Consider the following 17,563-nt stretch of genomic DNA (forward strand, 5'->3'; position numbering starts at 1 on the left):
GTGCCCCATAGCTCTGGGGGGAAAAAAACAAACAAAAAAAAACTACCTGGCTGTTGCCAGCCAGCATAGATTCACAACAGTGCAAAACAGACCACAGGCATGATGCCGCAAGGGATCCTAGTTAAAATAAGCCATTTTAAACTAAAAAGAAGAATTTTGGAGGGAAAAAAAATAAACATGCCAGCCAAATTGCGTTGTGTGTCTTTTACAGTGTTTTGCGACTAAAAAAAAACTGTGACCAGGACTTAACTGGGGGGGGCTATAGATAGTTTTCAAATATTCAAAATGCATTTTTGTTTGTGTGGTAATAGTTCATGAAGACTGGTTGTTTTTTCTTGTGTGCTTTGGATGAAGATCTGACTACATTTTATGACCAATTTATGCAGAAATGTAAGAAATTCTTAAGGGTTAACATACTTTTTCCTCCCACTGTACATACAGGTTCTGGACATTGTGTGCATCAGGGCTCAACACTAACTATTGCAAAAATAGCACTTTTTTGAGGAGGTACAGCATGACCATGGCATACCATAGTTTTGAATGAAGATTGACAGTGGCTCGAGATATGATATTTGCAAAATATTTTACTGTGAACAAGAAATTTGCAACAGGCAGTGGCAGACAAAACCGGTCAATTAATTTGGAAACAACAAACAAAGGCTTTACTTATATTTGATCATTTGTTCGACTAGAGGGGCCAGCAGCCAGCTCTTATAGTGAGGGCTCCTAACCCTCTTCCCCTAAGAAAACCACTTAATTTTTAGCATTACCAACACCATATGATTGACATACATTTAAAAATTATTTCAGTACCACCACCATATAAAAGTATCGTTTATCATTATTCACACTATTTTCCAATGTATTTACGAGCAAAACAAACCAATATACCTACTTAAAATCATAGTTTCAAACATAACGTGGATAAACCATTACTACTGAAATTATTGCACTTTAATGAGTTTGTTTTCCTATGCAATCCTCTTTAAAGTAGTCTGGGCTTTTTAACTTTGTACATATCTTTGTATGTCTGTGCTAGGGTTGTGACTAGGGTTACCTGATAGATAGATAGATTGATAGATAGATAGATAGATAGATAGATAGATAGATAGATAGATAGATAGATAGATAGATAGATAGATAGATAGACAGACAGACAGACACAGAGATTTGCTAGCTTCATAAAGTTATTAAAACCTTTGCACATGACTGTGTTTGTAATAACAAGTGTAATGAAATCGAGAGACGAATTAAGCAGGCCATCTTTGGAGTTAGCGGTACATGTCCTCGTAATTTTGAGATGATCACAAGTGGCTTCACTCAGGGAAACAGCTTTTGGGTTTATTCCCGTGACAAATGTAGCAGCAATGATCATTTTAATCTTTCCATCCATCCATCCATTTCCTTTACCGCTTATCCTCACTAGGATCGCGGGTGTGCTGGAGCCTATCCCAGCTATCTTCGGGCGAGAGGCGGGGTACACCCTGAACTGGTCGCCAGCCAATCGCAGGGCACACGGAACAAACAACCATTCAAAATAGCGCTTGTCCCTAACTGAAAGAAGCAGTCAATTATGTTGCAGAAGGCAGCCAATCATATTGCAGCGGGTCGCTTTTAACTCAAATTTATTTCAAAACAATGATAAGAGATGGCGTTTGTGCTCTCTCTCTGTCTCTCTCTCTCTTTCTCTGTCTCTATCTCGCTCTCTCCGTCTCTCTCTCTCTCTCTGAGTGTGCAGGAGGAGTAGATTGCGGTGGAAAAAAGGTGACTTTTAACGATTAAAACATGGACTCGCGCAAGTGCGACAAGATGAAACTTAATCGCACAAGCTGAAAAAAGGTCGCAAATGCGACCAATTTGGTTGCAGTCTCGAACCCTGTGCATGCTAGGGTTGGGCATCATTTGAATTTGAGCAATTCGGGTCCTGATTCCGGTTCCTTATTTCGATTCCAGTTCCAAACGATTCTCGATTCCGATTCTTTTAGGGGGCTGGGTCAAAGACGTTTCCCTGGTTTAAATAATTGGTGTCCAAATTATGAACATCCATTTTCTTAGCAGCCCGCAGCATCGACTAAAATTAACATTTGACTCGGGGTGGTTTATCACCAGTATCAATATCAAACCTATGAACTAAAAGGCAATTTGTGTGGAACTAACCCAATTGTATGGTGGCCTGGAAGTGCAAAACAATATAACAAATTGCGAAACATTTTTTAACTTTCAGAAAATAAATTAACAAAAGCCAAAACACGTTTACATTTCAGAAAACAAATTATCAAAAGCAGAAACACTTTCACATTTCAGAAAACAAATTTAAAAAACGCTGGAGAGACTAGATCCTTCGGCTGGCCTGGGAACGCCTCAGGATACCCCCGGAAGAGCTGGATGAAGTGGCTGGGGAGCGGGAAGTCTTGGCGTCCCAACTAAAGCTACTGCCCCCGCGACCCGACCTGGGTTAAGCGGTAGAAAATGGATGAATGGATGAAATTAATAAAAGCCAAGCACTTTTACATTTCAGAAAAAAATTAACAAGAAACGAAACACTTTTACATTTCAGAAAACACATAAAAAAAAAGCAGAAACACTTTTACAAAAGACGAAACAAATTACAAAAGACAAAACACGAAAGGGAAAGGGAACGTCCCATTTTACATAAATTCTTAGAAATCTCGGCAAGACCGCCCCGCTTCAACATGACTGGCTCCCGCATCGCGGGAAGGGCAGGCTATGTAGATGCAACGAGATGTCCATCCCAAATATAATAAAAAAAGCCAAAGAATTTTATTATGGTTAGGATTAGGACTAGGGTTGGGGTTAAGGCAGTTTAGGATGAGTTAAAGTGAGGATTATGGTGGTTAAGGCTGGCGCACACCGATCACCGTCGTCGAACCCGACTGAACTATGTCGCAGTGTGCGTGGTTTGGCAACTGTTTCCTTGAGCGGCCGATCGATTGGCCACTGGTTTTGACGCGATTCAAAATTATAATATCCGTTGCACGCCGTCTTAACTTCCCAGTTTACATTCAATCAAAATGCACAGAAGCTTTCCCCTACGGTGAAAATACATTTCCGCGTTTGCGAGCCATGTCGCCGCGTTGCCTCGGCTCAAACCATATAAATAGTATGTAAAGCATAAAATGCTGTTTTACATCAATACTAATCTATATTCATAATATATAATGTGCCTGTCGATGAAAAAGCATATCTTGTGACCAGAATGTATGCAACGTACCCTTGCTCGGCACGTTCAAAAATTAATGGAGCCGGAAGCTTTCTTTCAAATATCCACACTTTGCCTTTAATTGTCACCAGCATCCTCTCTCTTTAACAACCTGCTTCTTTCTTAACTCTCAATCTATCTTTTTATGGTTAAAGAAATGTGATCAAGTACAATATATTGTATATACAACATCAAACGCCTATACAGGTTCGCTGTTCAGGGCATCCATGTAATCAATAGCTCAATGTGGGGGGGTGCATCGCCAACTCTTATTTTTATGCGATGATTCGGTCCAGTAGGGTTCGACCACGTTGCAGTGTTCGAGAGGCTTTAGGATTAATGGCATTTATATTAACGATGCCACACTTAATAAGTCACATACTTATTTTACCGTTTGGAAGCAGTAGAGCGTGTTCTACCGGGATACAGCAGCCAATCATAGTTTAGCGGCACGTTTCCTGGAGCCAGTAATATTGGAGCAGCGTGTGTCCTTCCAGGAAAATGCGCTGGATTCCTAATGATGTTGGACGTTCCCTTTCCAGGTTGTCTCAATTGTAATTTGTTTCATCTTTTGCAAAAGTGTTTCTGCTTTTGTTAGTGTTTTCTGAACTGTAAAAGTGTTTCGGTTTTTGTTCATTTGTTTTCTGAAATGTAAAATTGTTTTGGTTTTTGTTCATTTGTTTTCTAAAATGTAAAAGTGTTTTTGCTTTTGTTAATTTCCATCCATCCATTTTCTGAGCCGCTTCTCCTCACTAGGGTCGCGGGCGTGCTGGACCCTATCCCAGCTGTCATCGGGCAGGAGGCGGGGTAAACCCTGAACTGGTTGCCAGCCAATCACAGGGCACATAGAAACAAACAACCATTCGCACTCACAGTCATGCCTACGGGCAATTAAGAGTCTCCAATTAATGCATGTTTTTGGGATGTGGGAGGAAACCGGAGTGCCCGGAGAAAACCCACGCAGGCACGGGGAGAACATGCAAACTCCACACAGGCGGGGACGGGGATTGAACCCCGCACCTCAGAACTGTGAGGCTGACGCTCTAACCAGTCGTCCACCGTGCCACCCTTTTGTTAATTTGTTTTCTGAAATGTAAAAGTGTTTTGGCTTTTGTTCATTTGTTTTCTGAAATGTGTTTCACAATTTGTTATATTGTTTTGCACTTCCCGGCCATTGTAAAATTGACTTAATATTTATTAATTAATGTTTCATCTAAACGTTAAATACAGCATTGTTAACGTCGTTATTTGGGACTGTTTTATCACATCAAATGGTTTATATGTGCAAGTTTTAAATTGACTTCCTGTTTTAAGCTTGTAGCCTTTTATTTTGAAGGGTACGCACCAGAACTCAGCATTTTGGCACGAAAAGTAACTTCACATGGCACCGGTGATTATTTATTTTTATTTTTTTTTAATTGACGGAACCAAATGCGATAAAATGTTGATTCCTTTCCTTACCCACCGATGAGGCACAAGGTTGGTGTTTGTGATAATGTGAGACGTTTATGTGAATTTTGTCCCAATTCATTGTGACGTAAAATTGCTACGGTGAAGTTTTAGCTCAATGTTAAGCTTTTATTTCTGTCATCGGCTCTTACGTTGTTTTGAAGATTAAAATAAACGCTAAAAACCATCAGTGCAAAAGTGCAACCAACCGTTTACCTTGTTAGTTGTCTCAATGTTAGCATAGATGTATTTTATTGTTTCACTCACCCAATTGACTGAGAATCGACTTCACTGAAGCTCCACTCGGTGTAGGCTGAGGCTTGGAGCGCGTCGGATGCTATACATCATGAAAGCCTCCTTTGCACAATACGATCTTATTCCAAGTATTGCACTGAGGCGAATGGTCATTAATTTTAACAAAGTTAAGACACACTTTTGTTTGCCGCCACCGCCGTTGGGCACAAGCAGACCTTCGTGCGTGTTCTTCTTCATTGTTTTTTGCCGCTTCTTCGTTGGTTTTTGCCACTTCTTCTTCGGAGCCAGCGGACTAGGCATCGAAACTGGGAACCGAAACTTTTTAATTTGAATGATTCCAGGAGAACCGTAACGTTAGTCGCAGTTGCAATCGATTGCCCAGCTGTAAACTATTTACTGCACTGTATTTTTAAGGGTACACCAATGTTTGAAGATGTTTGTTAAGTGTTCGAAAAACTATTAAAGTGACTTGAGATCATAGTTTATGGTTTATGACAGGAGTCACTGAACTTTTTGAAACTGAGAGCTTCTTCGGTAATGATTAATGCGAAGGGCTACCAGTTTGATACTTCTTCTTTTCCTTTCGGGTTGTCCCTTTAGGGGTCGTCACAGCGCGTCATCCTTTTCCATGTAAGCCTATCTCCTGCATCCTCCTCTCGAACACCAACTGCCCTCATGTCTTCCCTCACGACATCCATCAACCTTCTCTTTGGTCTTCCTCTAGCTCTCTTGCCTGGTAGCTCCATCCTCATCATCCTTCTATCAATATACTCACTAATTCTTCTCTGGACGTGTCCAAACCATTGAAGTCTGCTCTCTCTAACTTTGTCTCCAAAACATCGAACCTTGGCTGACCCTCTGATGAGCTCATTTCTAATTTTATCCTACCTGGTCACCCCGAGAGCGAACCTCAACATCTTCATTTCCGCCACCTCCAGCTCTGCTTCCTGTTGTCTCTTCAGTGCCACTAATCAGTGTCTCTAATCCGTACATCATGGCTGGCCTCACAACTGTTTTATAAACTTTGCCCTTCATCCTAGCAGAGACTCTGCTGTCACATAACACACCTGACACCTTCCTCCACCTGTTCCAACCTGCTTGGACCCGTTTCTTCACTTCCTGACCACACTCAACATTGCTCTGGACGGTTGACCCAAAGTATTTTAAGTCCTCCACCCTTGCTATCGCTTCTCCCTGTAGCCTCACTCTTCACCCACCACTCCTCTCTTTCATGCACATATATTCTGTTTTACTTCGGCTAATCTTCATTCCTCTGCTTTCCAGTGCATGCCTCCATCTTTCTAACTGTTCCTCCACCTGGTCCCTGCTTTCACTGCAGATGACAATGTCATCTGTAAACATCATGGTCCACGGGGATTCCAGTCTAACCTCATCTGGCAGCCTATTCATCACCACTGCAAACAGGAAGGGGCTCAAGGCTGATCCCTGATGCAGTCCCACCTCCACCTTAAATTCGTCTGTCACACCTACAGCACACCTCACCGCTGTTCTGCTGCCCTCGTACATGTCCTGTATTATTCTAACATACTTCTCTGCCACTCCAGACTTCCGCATGTAGTATCACAGTTCCTCTCTGGGTACTCTGTCATAGGCTTTCTCTAGATCTACAAAGACACAATGTAGCTCTTTCTGACCTTCTCTGTACTTTTCCATCAACATCCTCAAGGCAAATAATGCATCTGTGGTACTCTTTCTAGGCATGAAACCATATTGTTGCTCGCAAATAGTCACTTCTGTCCTGAGTCTAGCCCCCACTACTCTTTTCCATAACTTCATTGTGTGGCTCATCAACTTTATTCCTCTATAGTGGCCACAGCTCTGCACATCACTCGCATTAGTGCTAGAGGACTCTGCATCTTTTTGCACAATTGTTAAAAATTTTTTTTTACCGGGATTACCAGATAACTAGCAACCCTTTACTGCTGAGTGACTGGTTTTTTTTTGTCAATGTCCTTATGTCTCAAAAGTGTTCTCTGTCAATTGACTGTCTGTTGTCGTACTAGAGCGGCTCCAACTACCGGAGACAAATTCCTTGTGTGTTTTTTGGACTAGTCTAGCCTCCACTACTCTACATGAGATTATTACTTTGTTGTTGAAATGACGAGAAAGGATTTGAAATTCAAAGTGTAGGACTTGACTCGGGACTTGCTTGTCTCGATTTGGGACCTAACTCAGGACTTAAGGGTAAAGACTTGAGACTTGACTTGCAAAGCAATGACTTGGTCCCACTTCTGCTTTGAGCAATACTTTTTCTTATATTGTTACTATCAAATTTACAACAATGCAAAAATAGTAAGATGCAACTTACTGGTAAGTGCCGCTATTTATGTTACAATAGCAACAACAAAAATGTATGTATTTCACTAGTACGCTATACAGCAGGCTCACAGGGTACTCATGGTCCTTGGGGGCTACCTGCTGCCAGTGAAAACCATGTTGGTGATTCCTGGTTTAAACTATTAAACTGTATATCCATCCATCCATTTTCTGTACCACTTATCCTCACGAGGGTCGCAGGCGTGCTGGAGCCCATCGCAGCTATCTTCGGGCGAGAGGCGGGGCACACCCTGAACTGGTCGCCAGCCAATCGCAGTGCACATGTAAACAAACAACCATTCGCACTCACATTTACACCTCCGGGAAATTTAGAGTCTCCAATCAAATTACCACACATGTTTTTGGGCTGTGGGAGGAAACCAGAGTAACCAAAGAAAACCCACACAGGCACGGGGAGAACATGCAAACTCCACACAGGCAAGGCCGGATTTCAACCCGGGTCTTAAGAACTGTGAGGCAGATATGTTAACCAGTCCTCACCGTGCCGATCACTATTAATACAGACAATTATAAATAACTTAAAGGGGAAATCTCGATTGATTCTTTTGGCCACGACAATCGTATATGAAATTTTCATATCATTACATCTCTACTTAAACATCTGCACTCATTTTTGTGGCCTTGAAGAAAGACTTCTAGGAGGAGCTCAGGACAAACAAAACCTTTGGTACACTAAATGATTTAAAGGAAAACATGCATTGTCTTCTTGTATAGCGAAAGGGATTGAACAAATAATCAACATGAATACAAGATTAGATGATGACATGGCCTATCAGCAGATGTCTCAAGAAAGAGTATGCAAACACTGACAGAATGATGGGATACAGCCTCATTATTCTAAGTGACAGTTCACAAAGCATGTTCTGTTGGCATCCAAATTCGTTTTTAGAGGCAAGCAGATGGCTTTGTGGGATTTTTGACATGTATGTGCAGCCTCCCTGAAAGTGTTTGCTTGTTTGGGTGAATGGAGGCCATCTGGGATTGGCTGGGGCTTCTGTGAATGGAGTCTGGCAGCGCCATTCAGTAACACGGACAGTTCCTCTCAGTTGAGCTCTTCACTCGCTCCGAAAAAAAAAAACATGACTGGGGTACCATGTTTTTTTTTTTCAGCGGTGGTATCTGAAAACATACTGTTATTTACAGTTTGGGAACATACCTATAAGGATCAACATTTCCACTATCTGGGGTAGATAGGGAGTAAAAAAGTAAGCAGTCACGTAAGGGGTACAGTTCAGTACAGACATTAGCTTCTACTGTACCCCTATTCTGGACAGCGTATGTGCGCAGTAGTTTTAAGTTGGACCACCTCCTGCATACTCGAAACTGTGCCTTGTGCTCAAATCAAGCCGGCCAAGCGTCTTTTAAGTGTGTCTGGCCACGATGAGCAAACAAGTGCCTTCCGCCACATTAGGCAGCCAAACCACCACTTGACTTCAACGACTCATTCTCCATGTGGAGTGGCACAGGCGCGGTGAACACCTGGCGACAGACAACGCCATTGATCATGTTAACAAAGCAACTTTAGCAGTCATTGTTAAAAAAAAGGGGGAAAGCGGTGTGTATCATTGTTCTTACAATTTTCAATGGAAAATCCAAAACAGTAAAAAGTGACTCACTATTACCTGTTTAAACTTTTACATCCAGTACAGTACATTTTTCAAGTACAGTTCAGTTATATTTAACTTTAAGGTTATATAGTCATTTACATGTAATCTTAAAAAACTGTTTTTAAACATTTAAATAAAATAATTAAAATTCTGAGCAATGCACATTAATTTATTCCTTATTTACAGTAAATACACTTTATTTTATTTTCCTATATTTAAACGGCGTGGTAATGTACAACCTGTGCATAATGTTACAGTGGCTTACAATAACAAATATACTTTCAGTATTGGTCGGGCAACATATCTTCACTGATGACAAGCATCAGTAAGGAAACAATACCAAACTTCCGGGTCACATAAATCCAACCAATTAAATATTAAAGTCGAATTGAGTCATGTGACAAAATAGTCCGTTTTGTATTTATGATATGGCGGCACAGTGGGCGACTGGTTATAGCATCTGCCTCACAGTTCTAAGGACCGGGGTTCAATCCCCGGCCCCGCCTGTGTGGAGTTTTCGTGTTCTCCCCGTGCCTGCGTGGGTTTTCTCCGGGCATTCCGGCTTCCTCCCACATCCCAAAAACATGCATGGCAGGTTGATTGAAGACTCTAAATTGCCCTTAGGTGTGAATGTGAGTGCGAATGGTTGTTTGTTTATATGTGCCCTGTGATTGGCTGGCAACCAGTTCAGGGTGTACCCCGCCTCCTGCCCGATGATAGCTGGGATACGCTCCATCACTCCCATGACCCTTGTGAGGATAAGCGGCTCAGAAAATGGTTGGTTGGTTGTTTTTATGATATGTGCCTAAACTTGAACTATAAAAAAAAAAAAAAAAAGTTTCATTCTTTTGCGTTATCATAATGAAGAAATGACAAAACTTTTTCATTTATTTTGTTTTTCCAATGGGGTGGCACAGTGGTGGTGGTGGTGATGATCACATTCACCTCAAGGTTCTGAGGTTGAGGGTGCTGACTTTCCTGTGTGGAGTTGGCATAGTACTCCGGCTTCCACCTGCATTCCGAAAACATGCATGTTAGGTTCATCGAAGACTAAATCAGGGATTCTCAACTGGTGGGTAGTGGGGCGTGGACCCATTTTGGGTGGGTCACAGACAGCTAGTAAAAATATTGCATTTATTCCGATTCTGAATTTTTTTTCGTTACTTCACAGAGGCATACCAACTTCCCACAAGGGAGGAACACAGTAGGAAAGTGACAAGAAATGTTACATCCTTGCACTCTAGCCACTAATGTACTCTGTAAACAAACACAGTGCGGCTCAGCCTTTGGATGTCATGGCAAGCAATATGCCTTTGGCGGTACAGCAAACTCATTTGCTTTTGTGGTGTGTCTGTTTTTCAAAATATCAGGTTTTCAGAGGCTGTTTTTAAACATAAAAAGTCAGTTTTTCTTAACTTCTATGAAAGTGGGTCACGACTTTCCAACGACAGGAAAATGTGGGTGCCAGGGTGACAATATTTGAGAATCACTGCTCTAAATTGTCAAAATCTTCTGTGTGAATGTGTGTGTGAATGATTGTTTTACTATACAATAGAGTGGTTCCTTGAGATACGGGTTTGATTAATTCCATGACCATGCTCGTAACTCAAAACACTCATATCGCAAATCATCGTTCCCCATTGAAATGATAGGAGATGCCATTAATCTTTTCCTGTCTCCACCCATGCCCCAAATAAATTTTGTAATGTGTTTTTAATAGTGAAAATAGCACCCTATAAAATTGTATTGTATAAAAAAAATTACAGTACTAGCATCATTAAACAGAATGTAAAGTAATACACAGTTTGTGCATCATGATTTTAAGGGGACTTGTTGTGCCAAACAAACTTATTCTAGTATTTGGGATCTAATATTGTCTCTATGGTGCCTCAGTAAACATGTGAAATATTAATTCAACTCGTCCACGCATTCTCGAGCGCCAGATGTTTTTCTGCCAAGAGGCCTGGAATCAGGTCATTCAAAATTCTCAAGCTTATCTACGTCACTTGCGAAAAGCTCCGCCTCCCCTTTCAGCTCCTGAGCCAGCACTGTCAACATAAACACACGTGCTCTCACAAGTGGCTTTTCTACATGCAGGCAACCAATCAGAGGAAAGGGGGCGGTCTTCGACAAATACGGACAAAGCGGATACAAAGCTAGGTCAAACAGAAGTAGCTGTCAGAGGGGCCTTTTCTGGACACTTGTATGACAAAACTAAGGTTTTTTTTTTTTTAATGAAATTGACACTTTTATACTAAGTCAATTTTAGAGAGTCACTCAAAGGAGGTCGAAATAGCCAAAATACAGGACCTTTAATGCTTCATTTCAATTCACTGTGTGGCTCCTTTTGGTGTGTCTGACTTGGCCACCCGGTATAATACAGTAATATAGACACAAAGAAAGAAGAGTCACCACCACTCCGAGTGCTTCAGTAAGGTGCAACCACATAAGGTGTTTTTCGCAGAGAATAAAAAATACCGCTGGCATTGTGCCAAAACCTCCTATGTCCATATTTGGTCAATGCCATTTTTTTTTCTTTTTACAAATTGATAATACTCACTCCCCAACTGAGTATGTTATTTTGTAAATTATTGTCCAATATAAAGTGTTAAAAATGACTTCTTTATTGATACAATGTTAATGGCTCAGCAAACATGCCGTTTTTTTGTTCCCTGTAAAGTTTTGGTATTGTTGAGGTTTCCACCTGATGCCAGCAATATATGCCTGCAAGTATTTTGATTGTCTTTCTGCATGTGTTGCTCCAACAGTTGTATTCAAATATATGTTGCTTACATGGTTAAAAAAAAAAAAAAAACTTATTTTGAATACAAAATGTGTAATGCTTTTTGATTTGCTTGGTTTACCCGTAAACTTCAACTGGGAGTGGCATTAAAAACAAAGCTTCTTTTTTTTTTTTTAAGAATTGTTCACTATCTGCCAAATTGATGCTGATTGTGAAGTGAGTTGAGTTGAGTTAGCCCCCACCATAAAACGCTCATAGCACAAGTTTGCGCTTGCAAGTCAAAGGAAATGATGGCCTGAATCTCATAAACTCAGCTCACAGTCAGCTCACCATTATCTCAAGGCACCACTGTGTCCTTCAATTGGCTGGCGACCAGTCGGGTGAACCCCTCCTATTACCCAAAGTCAGCTGGGAGCTCACCCATGACCCGCATGAGTATAAGCAGTATAGAAAATGGATGGATTGGATAATTTTTCAGTTGCCAAAATAGAAAGAACGAATGATGCAAGGATGAGAGGCATCCTGTAGTAGGGCCTCCATGTGCACATTAGCATGGGGCTGCCAGGCAGCTACATGAATGAACATGAGGCTGGTCCATCTCCTTGAATCTGTCACCCGTCTCCATGGCGACAGGAGGATGAGGAGGACCACAAAGCTGGCGTCCAAATCAACAGATGGCCACCGCATCACCCTTGCCATCAGCCAAAAAGCACAAAGCCACCTCCAAAGACCCCCCCACCCCCCCCCCCCCCCCCCCCCCCCCAACCCGAGGTCCCCTCGCCTACCTTGCACTGCTCCATGCACGTCCGTACCGAATACGTGCCCGGCTCGTATTTCCGAGTGAGGAGATCAAAGTCGTCGTATTTCTCCTGGGCGTGCTGGTCGTAGCGCTGGTACGCCTGCACGCACAGGGTGCATCGGGTCGTGTCGCCGTCGCCGAGCACGTCCAAGCTGCAGTTCAAATTGTCCGGACTCGTCGAGCCGTCGAACAAATCCAGCAGCGAGTAGGAGTTACAAAAGGAGAGGTACAAATCGCTCATATTTACAGCCGTCGACGTGCCCTCTTTAGCCGAGAGGCCCCTGCACAAATGGTCGGCGTCGGCCAAAGTCAAGCAGGTGTTGGACAAACTGTCCGCGTGGCAAGTTTCCAGCCGCAACAACTGTTTGCTCGAGTTTCCTACAAAAATAGCGCGGGGGGTTTCTCTGAGGCTGCTGTGTGCTGAATGAGTTTGGGGGGAGAGGACACGAGACGATCCGAACTTGTCCCGGGTCTTGGCCACTTTGGCCTCGGCGCAGAACCACAGGTGATCAGAGAGGAGGATGGTGAGAAACAAGAGGGATGCCAAGGACAGTCGCCATCTCTGCGCCCTCTCGGAGTCGGTGAATGGCTTTTGGTTCTCGCGGGGGGGTTCTAGCCAGATTTGAAAGCCGTCGTCGTCATCTTGCTGCCAACACGTCCCAGCACCCCTGGTCATATTTTGGGAACCGGCCGACTCCACCGTGGCGGTTCCTCTGCCGCAACAGTCATTGACGTGGGGTCCGCTTCGCGTTCCTCCGCCTTCAGGTGTCGGCTGGTGGCTCGTCCCGGCTTGCCTGGGCCTTCGCCGCTAATTCCCATCCGTGTGAGCGTGGGCCGGGTGGCAAATTAGACGCTGGCAAGCCCGGGCCGCATCTTCCATGGCTGACCGGTGGAAGCCGCTGTCCTAGCCCGCTCCGCTGCTCCGCTGCTCCGCTCCTCCTCTCCTCTTGCGTGGCCTCGCGAACGCCTCTTATCCTATCCACACGTTCACCGACACCTCGGTCCCGCTACGATGCGGCGGCTGTCCTCTTCCAACATGGTCTTGGCTTGGTGTCGGCGGATGGGCCCGCAGCCTGTGACGGACCTCTTTGCTTTTTCAAGCCCTCACCCTCTTCATCCTGCTGCCTTCGTCAAGTCGCCGCCATATTGGCCAAGGAACTGTGCGTGTTCGCAGGAAGCTGTCAGGCAGCCGTAGAAAGGGTCACCATTTCCGGTTAGTTTTCTACAAAATAAAGGCTCCCCGTTGCTCGAGGTCATTTAACGGTGACTTTTGGTTCGTTATCAAGGCCTGTGATGCATTCAAATACTTTGTCTTTGTCGACTTTACAGTATTGGCATTGTCAGTATTTTCTTTTTTTTTTAAACAGAATGGTGCACAATTGGTTAGCACATCTGCCTCAAAGTTCAGAGGTCATAGGTTCAAATCCGGGCTCCGGCTTTCCTGTGTGGACTTTTCATGTTCTGGAGCCAACATTTCCTTACATTTATCAGTTCTAAAGCATCTTCCTTTCGCCACTGACTGTTTTCTGCTCCTTCCCCCCTGTTGCTTTTGTGGTGTATCTGTTTTGTAAAACACTCGTGATGTTTGATGTTTGCCACCTTTTGATGATATATACGTCAGATGAGCGAGACTTGCAAGCTCGCATCGGATACGTATACGATTTATATCCACGTATGAAAGACGCCTGGGTCGGTTATGAAAAATTCGGAATTGTACTGTTCACACTGACATGAAACGGAATTGACCTGCAGTGTGAGTATAGCCTTGGTAACAGATATTTGAACACAAATGGTGCAGCAATACATGTATACAGACTATAAAACAGTACTCACAGTCATATACTGTATTCTTGTTCCCCTGCAAAGAAGGAATGAATTACAATTGAGTTCGAGAGAGGACACCCCCGCCGCAATATGATTGTCTGCTGCATCCAGGCAGGAGAGTAAGTGTTAAGTACGAGTTGGCCTTAATACTGCCCCAAGGTGGCCAAGGCGCGCGCGCACACACACACACACATACATACACACACCAGAATGAGCAGTAAAATGTGCATTGAATTGAATGAGAATGTGTGACAAAAACTGTTTTTAATTAATGATGCCATTACAACAGTATATGTTTTTATACAGTATATTACGGTGGTTAGTACATCCGGCTCACAATCCAGAGGTTGTGAGTGCAGATGCAGGCTCTGGCCTTCTTATGTGAAGTTTTTCTTGTGGCTGCATGTGTTTTCTCAGAGTATTCCTGTTCCCTCCCACATTACAGAAACATTCATGGTAGGTTGATTGAAGACTCTAAATTGTCCATAGGTGTGAATTATTGTTTGTCTATATGTGCCCTGCGATTGGCTGGCAACCAGTTCAGGGTGTAGGCCTACCCCACCTCTCGCCCAAAGTCAGCTGGGATAGGCTCCAGCACACCCGCGACCCAAGTGAGGATAAGCGGAACTGAGAATGGATGGATTATAGTATTTTTTTCTGATTGGGGCCTGGAAAGGATCAAGGGCATTTCCATTCATTTCAATGGGTAAAGCGGAAGTGCTACGTGTAGGGAGTCCATTAGCATTCCCCTTAGCTACAGATCCATTTATATTGAAAAGCCACTCTCCCTCGCATCCGGTCGCTACGCTCCTCACTCTCGCACAACTGATAAAATATCTCCAGCTCTGACGTTATGCTTGCACTGCAGCGCAGTCGCCGCATCCCTCTCCTCCACTTGAGGTGAGTCAAGTCCAAGAGAGTTAGACAGAATTTCCACAGAAATGTGAAGATTGCGATTTAAAGTTACAAATATACATTCAGTCTTAAAGTCATATACACGTCATATATTACGTCGCCAGCGTATGAATGGAACTCGTTTGTAAATCGAGGACTTCCTGTATTGAGTGTGCCCAGTGAAAAATAGAAGAGCAATAGCAACACTTACACAATGTATATACTGAAGGCTACTAGTTGACGAAAATAGTCCCGGTGTCTTCAATTTATTTGTTGTTAAAGGATTTTTCATGTTATTTTAAGAAACAATGGTTGAACACCAAGGTCACTGATGGTGTCGTGGTACACTCGCCTGACTTTGGGGTGGGCAGCGTGGGTTCAGTTCCCACTCAGTGACTGTGTGAATGTGAGTGCGAATGGTTGTCTGTGTCTATAAGTGCCCTGCGACTGACTGGCGACCAGTTCAGGGTGTAGTCCGCCTTTCGCCCAAAGTCAGCTGGGATAGGCTCCAGCGTCCCGTGACCCTAACCAGGAGAAGCAGTGTTGACAATGGATGGATAGATGGATGGTTGAACACCAAAAACTGATGCTAGACCAAGAAATCAAATGGGCTCAACAGTGTAGTGCTGTTGAAGGTTCTGCAAATTCTTGATAGAGTGACAGTGATGATAAACAGAATGAGCAGAAGCCACCATAATACAGATCCTAACCAATATAAAATCGTAAGAAGGAGCAACTTACCAAAGATCTGCTGGAACACAAAGGTTTTGGAACTTTGGATCTTGAGGAGCTATCCATTAATGCACTCTCTCAACTCAACCAAATTTTAGCAGCTCAGAGGAGTAAGATGAGTTAGACTATTTAGAGATTTGATAACAAAATAGCATAATAATAGTAATAATGATAATAATAAGAATAATACATTTATTGAGCACTTTCAATCATTGTACAGATGAGTAAAAACAATTACACATTCAAATAGAGATGAGTGAAAGTAACAACAAAGTAGAAACAGATTGATAAATAAAGCAAAGTACAAACTGTTTCATCAATAAAAACAAAAAAAGACTGATAAAAACAACTCTCACTTAAAATAGGAAACCACCAACAGTGAACAAGTGAGTCTTTCATTTTGCCTTAAAATTCTCGATCAAGCAGGCATGCCTGATGTCAAGAGGAAGACAATTGGCTCATTCACTGAACGGCTTCTTCTGACCTTAGGGACAATTAGACGGCTGCTCCCCTTCAAGCACAGAGGCCATGTAGGAACATAAATATCCACAAGTTCAGTCAAATATAAACTGTTTACAATTTTATAGGTTAGCAACAGCACCTTAAAATCTGCTCTAACCTGAACAGGGAGCCAGTGAAGAGAGGCCAAGGGTCAATATGGTCATACCTAGTTAAAATACAAGCTGCCGCATTCTGGACAAAATAAAAGCTGGACTTAACTACTGCACTGAGGGCAGACAACACCCTGGATTGGTCGTCAATCAATCACAGCGCACATTGAGACAGACAACTATACGCTCACATTCACACTGTCAGATAAGGTATGTCATTCTGTGACTTGTGTACTGTATATTTGTTCCTTTTAGCTGCTTTGGTGATCCCCTGCTCATGTCCAGATTACTTTAGTGGGATCACTCCCATTGCTAACCACATCATGCCATTTCTCCCATTAGGATTTGCCATCTTTCAGCTAATTCTTCCTGTTGTGATTTGGGTTTTTAAAAGAACAGAACTTGGACTTTAGGCTCAACGGTTCTGCTACTTTGACACCATGCACACACACACAAACGCCCTGCAGGAGTAAATACTAGTTCAGTACCTCTAATTAAGGCCTGACAGTCATACTAAATTCTGCAATACCTGGAAATAGTCCAGTGTGGGAGAAGCATTTCTGAGTTGTGCATTCTAAAGCACAATGTATGTGTAACCAGTACGGAAGACTAAATTCTTCTCCCAATTATTAAATTTCTATAAGAATCTCTTGCAATGCTGAAATGTTTAGGGTGGAAGTGGATTGCATTATGTAATCACATTTATAGAAACCTGCAGAGCCACTAAAGTGGAATGGTCAGGGGAAAAAATGCAAGATCCCACAAAACCTTTGCTTTCTGAATGAAGGTTTTATGTTCTTTTTTTGAGGGGAATGCAAGACCTTCATTCGTGACAATGTACTTCCAGGTTTGGATACTGTATCTTCAATGATATTTTTCTTAAAACTCTTCTGGCTGTTTGAGAATCAGTAAACAGTATATTGCAAGGAGTCATGGAGGACAAGGATGGGTTCCCACTTCCACCCTGAAAAGAATAGCATGCGGCCTGCCATTAAAACAATGGCTCATAAAGCCTTTCAAGAGCTCAAATATGTACATTGGTTGATTGCTTCTTGTCACCCATGGTATTTG

At 42.8% G+C, this 17,563-nt stretch overlaps 1 protein-coding gene across 6 annotated transcripts in view; it reads right to left on the reverse strand.

Moving 5' to 3' along the window:
* LOC133483868 (NALCN channel auxiliary factor 1-like) overlaps positions 1-13,663 on the reverse strand; it is a 35,366-nt gene extending 21,703 nt beyond the window's left edge. For 4 of the 6 annotated variants that reach the window (XR_009790225.1, XR_009790224.1, XR_009790223.1 and 1 more), the window contains exon 1: positions 12,418-13,662. Coding sequence is in view for 2 of the 6 variants with exons in the window: in XM_061785694.1 (XP_061641678.1) it covers positions 12,418-13,107 (690 nt within the window). In the remaining 4 variants the exon portion in view is untranslated. Of the gene's footprint in view, positions 1-12,417 lie in introns of all 6 variants that reach the window. The other 2 variants (XR_009790226.1, XM_061785711.1) reach the window with 1 other exon arrangement.
* Between the last annotated feature and the right edge of the window lie 3,900 nt (positions 13,664-17,563).

Source organism: Phyllopteryx taeniolatus, chromosome 1 (assembly GCF_024500385.1).
Source record: "Phyllopteryx taeniolatus isolate TA_2022b chromosome 1, UOR_Ptae_1.2, whole genome shotgun sequence".
NCBI classification, from domain to species: domain Eukaryota; kingdom Metazoa; phylum Chordata; class Actinopteri; order Syngnathiformes; family Syngnathidae; genus Phyllopteryx; species Phyllopteryx taeniolatus.